This window comes from Phoenix dactylifera, chromosome 16, assembly GCF_009389715.1.
Source record: "Phoenix dactylifera cultivar Barhee BC4 chromosome 16, palm_55x_up_171113_PBpolish2nd_filt_p, whole genome shotgun sequence".
Lineage (NCBI taxonomy): Eukaryota > Viridiplantae > Streptophyta > Magnoliopsida > Arecales > Arecaceae > Phoenix > Phoenix dactylifera.
This window is the reverse complement of record NC_052407.1, coordinates 2,914,189-2,916,866: the sequence shown is the minus strand read 5'-3', so window position 1 is coordinate 2,916,866 and position 2,678 is coordinate 2,914,189. Positions and strand designations below refer to the sequence as shown.

At 47.5% G+C, this 2,678-nt stretch overlaps 1 protein-coding gene across 1 annotated transcript; it reads right to left on the bottom strand.

Moving 5' to 3' along the window:
- Positions 1-304: 304 nt before the first annotated feature.
- On the bottom strand, positions 305-2,230 carry LOC103711427 (pentatricopeptide repeat-containing protein ELI1, chloroplastic-like). The gene has a single exon (XM_008797562.4). The coding sequence runs from the start codon at positions 2,144-2,146 to the stop codon at positions 821-823; it is 1,326 nt and encodes a 441-aa protein (XP_008795784.2). The 5' UTR covers positions 2,147-2,230; the 3' UTR covers positions 305-820.
- Positions 2,231-2,678: the final 448 nt, after the last annotated feature.

The window sequence follows — 2,678 nt, the reverse complement described above, 5'->3', positions numbered from 1 at the left end:
ATTCTACACGCTAAGCTTTTCTTGATAGTATCTCCAAAAAAAGGGCATCCATGATACTCATAATATGTTTTTTAAGAGAATTTTTACCTTGCCTCTGGATTTAACTTGCATTCTTCCTTCGTAAGAATTAAATATGCATTTGATTCATGACTGAAATCGAAATCGGACTGAAAATCAGAATGATTACATCCATAATCGAAATCATCGTTGAAATGGAATTTAAATGGTATAAAAAAAAGTAGGGACTGAATTTTGGAGGATTGTTGCATGTACATTCCTCTCTAAAATTGGAATAGAGATGGAATTTCCTTCAACAAAACGACCGGAATGAGAGTCATTTATTTTCATTTTCATTCTAAAATCCAACTCCTCCAAACCAAATATGGTTTTCCAACTCAAATTCTTTCTGCTAGAAAGACAGATTTAGAGTACAAGAGAGCACTTCTTAGCACAGCAGACGGTTCATTGCAGTTTGCTGCCTTTAACTTTTTGTCTCCATTAATTTATTTTCTTGCAAAAATGGTGCTCAACAGTATAAGTACAGCTCTTGACCATGGCAAAAACAAAACATTTGATGGAATGCCAGAATTCAATTGTTGAATTGTAATGAAAATCTCAAACAGAAACACTTGGCCTCTATCATGACTTCTTTTGCACTTGGGTGTCTTCAGCAAGTTTTACTGATCATCGCAGTTCTCTGCCTTCTCCTCGGTCAGCTGGTGTCGGTCTTCCTGCATCAGAATCCATCAACCAGCAGCACCTTTAACTCTCCAAACAATCTCCATCCACTAGGCCTAAGCCTCCTGATACTAGTTCTATGTCACCTTCCCTTTTCTTCCACCTCTAAGAAACTAGACCCTCTGCTCTTCTTCACGCTATGCTTATCCATCAACTTCCTTACTCGTTCCACATCGTTCCACCTACCCCCCAGTGCATACAAATCAGAGATTAGCGCATAGACTCCGCCATCTTCATTCGGGATCGCCATGCTCAAAACCTTCTCGATCCCTTTCTCTGCGATCTCAAAGTTCTTGTACTTCTTGCAAGCTGCCAGGAAACAAGTCCACACAATGATATTCGGTTCCATTCTCATGCTCTCGATAATAGCATAAGCATCCTCCAACCTCCCGGCCTTGGCGAAGAGATCGACCATGCAACCATAATGGTGAATTTGCGGCTTGTAGCCGAATTCTTCGACCATGCTGCAGAAATACCTCTGTCCCTCCTCGATCAGTCCCGCATGGCAGCACGCACTGAGGACCCCAGTGAATGTTATCTCGTTGGGCCTCACGCCCACCTCCCTCATTCTGTCGAAGAAGGCGACGGCCTCCTTTCCGTGCCCGTGCATGGCCAACCCGCAAATCATAGCCGTCCAGTGCATAACGTTCCTCTCCCGCATTCTCTCGAACACACGGAACGCGCTTATCAAGCAACCGGACCTGGCGTACATGTCGATGAGCGACGTCCCCAGCTGGACGTTGACCTCGATTCCATTCTTCTCGGCATAGGCATGGATGGATTTTCCCAGCAACCGGAGCGAGCCTGTGGAGGCGCACCCGGAGAGCAGCGTCACCAGCATCAGCGGGTCGGGCTTCGGGTGGCCAGCCTTCATCATCTCCCGGAAGAGAGCGAGCCCGTGGGTTCGGTGCCCGGCGTCCATGTAGCCGCCGATCATGGCGGACCAGGAAACAATATCTTTCTCCTTCATGCTGTTAAAGAGCGAGCGGGCTTCGCCGAGGCGTCCGTGCCTCGAGTAGCAGGTGAGCATGGTGTTGGCGGTAACGATGTTCCCGTTGGGAATTTCGTCGACCAGGAGGCGGGCGAGGGAGAAGGAGGATAATGCATAATTGTGAAGGAGGGCGGAGGCGACATGGACGTCGGCGAAAAGGCCGGATTTGAGGAAGTGGGCGTGGAGGTGGGGGACGACGAGGGGGGCGGAGGAGGAGGCCTTAAGGGTGAAGACGGCGGCGTGGGTCTCGAAGGGCTCCAAGCCGGGACGGCGGCGTTGGAACCTGAGCTTAAAAAGGCGCAGGGCTTCGTCGTGCGAGGAGGCCTTCCGGATGGCGGAGGCGGAGGCCGAGAGGAAGAAGTGCGAGAGGGGGGCGCGGGTTAAACGGAGAAGCTCCTGGTTTTGGAGCGCTGCCATCGGATATCATTGACGTGGCCAGGCTGCGGACTACACCATATCCGCTGGGTGTGAGTGGGTCTGGGCTCCAATAATACCTACCCACCTGCAACCTTCCCAGTCCTGGTCAGCCGCCACAAAATACTGAAAATAGCCATCTAATTTGTTGGTATAACTTGACAAATCAAAAAATTATGCTATTGTTGGGTAGGCGGCTCATCACTCTTAAAAAATTTTATGAAAGAATCAAGCAGATGCTTCTTATTCCTTCTATTAGTTTTTTTTTCTGATTTTATTGGCTGCACTCATGCTCATATTGTGTGAGGCGTTATTATTAAAAGAAAAAAAAATTATACGACTCGATTTGACTTTTCGGGCTTTCTTGCTATTCCAGGATAAAATCTGAATGTTACATTACATAAGACCTCTCCGGTTAGCCTTGGTTAGGCTAGAGAAATAGATTGTTAAATTGAGCCAAGTAATGAGATACATTGTGCAATTTGATTAAAGGTACACTTCAGGCTTGTTTGGTTTGCGGGAAAAGAAGGGGAGA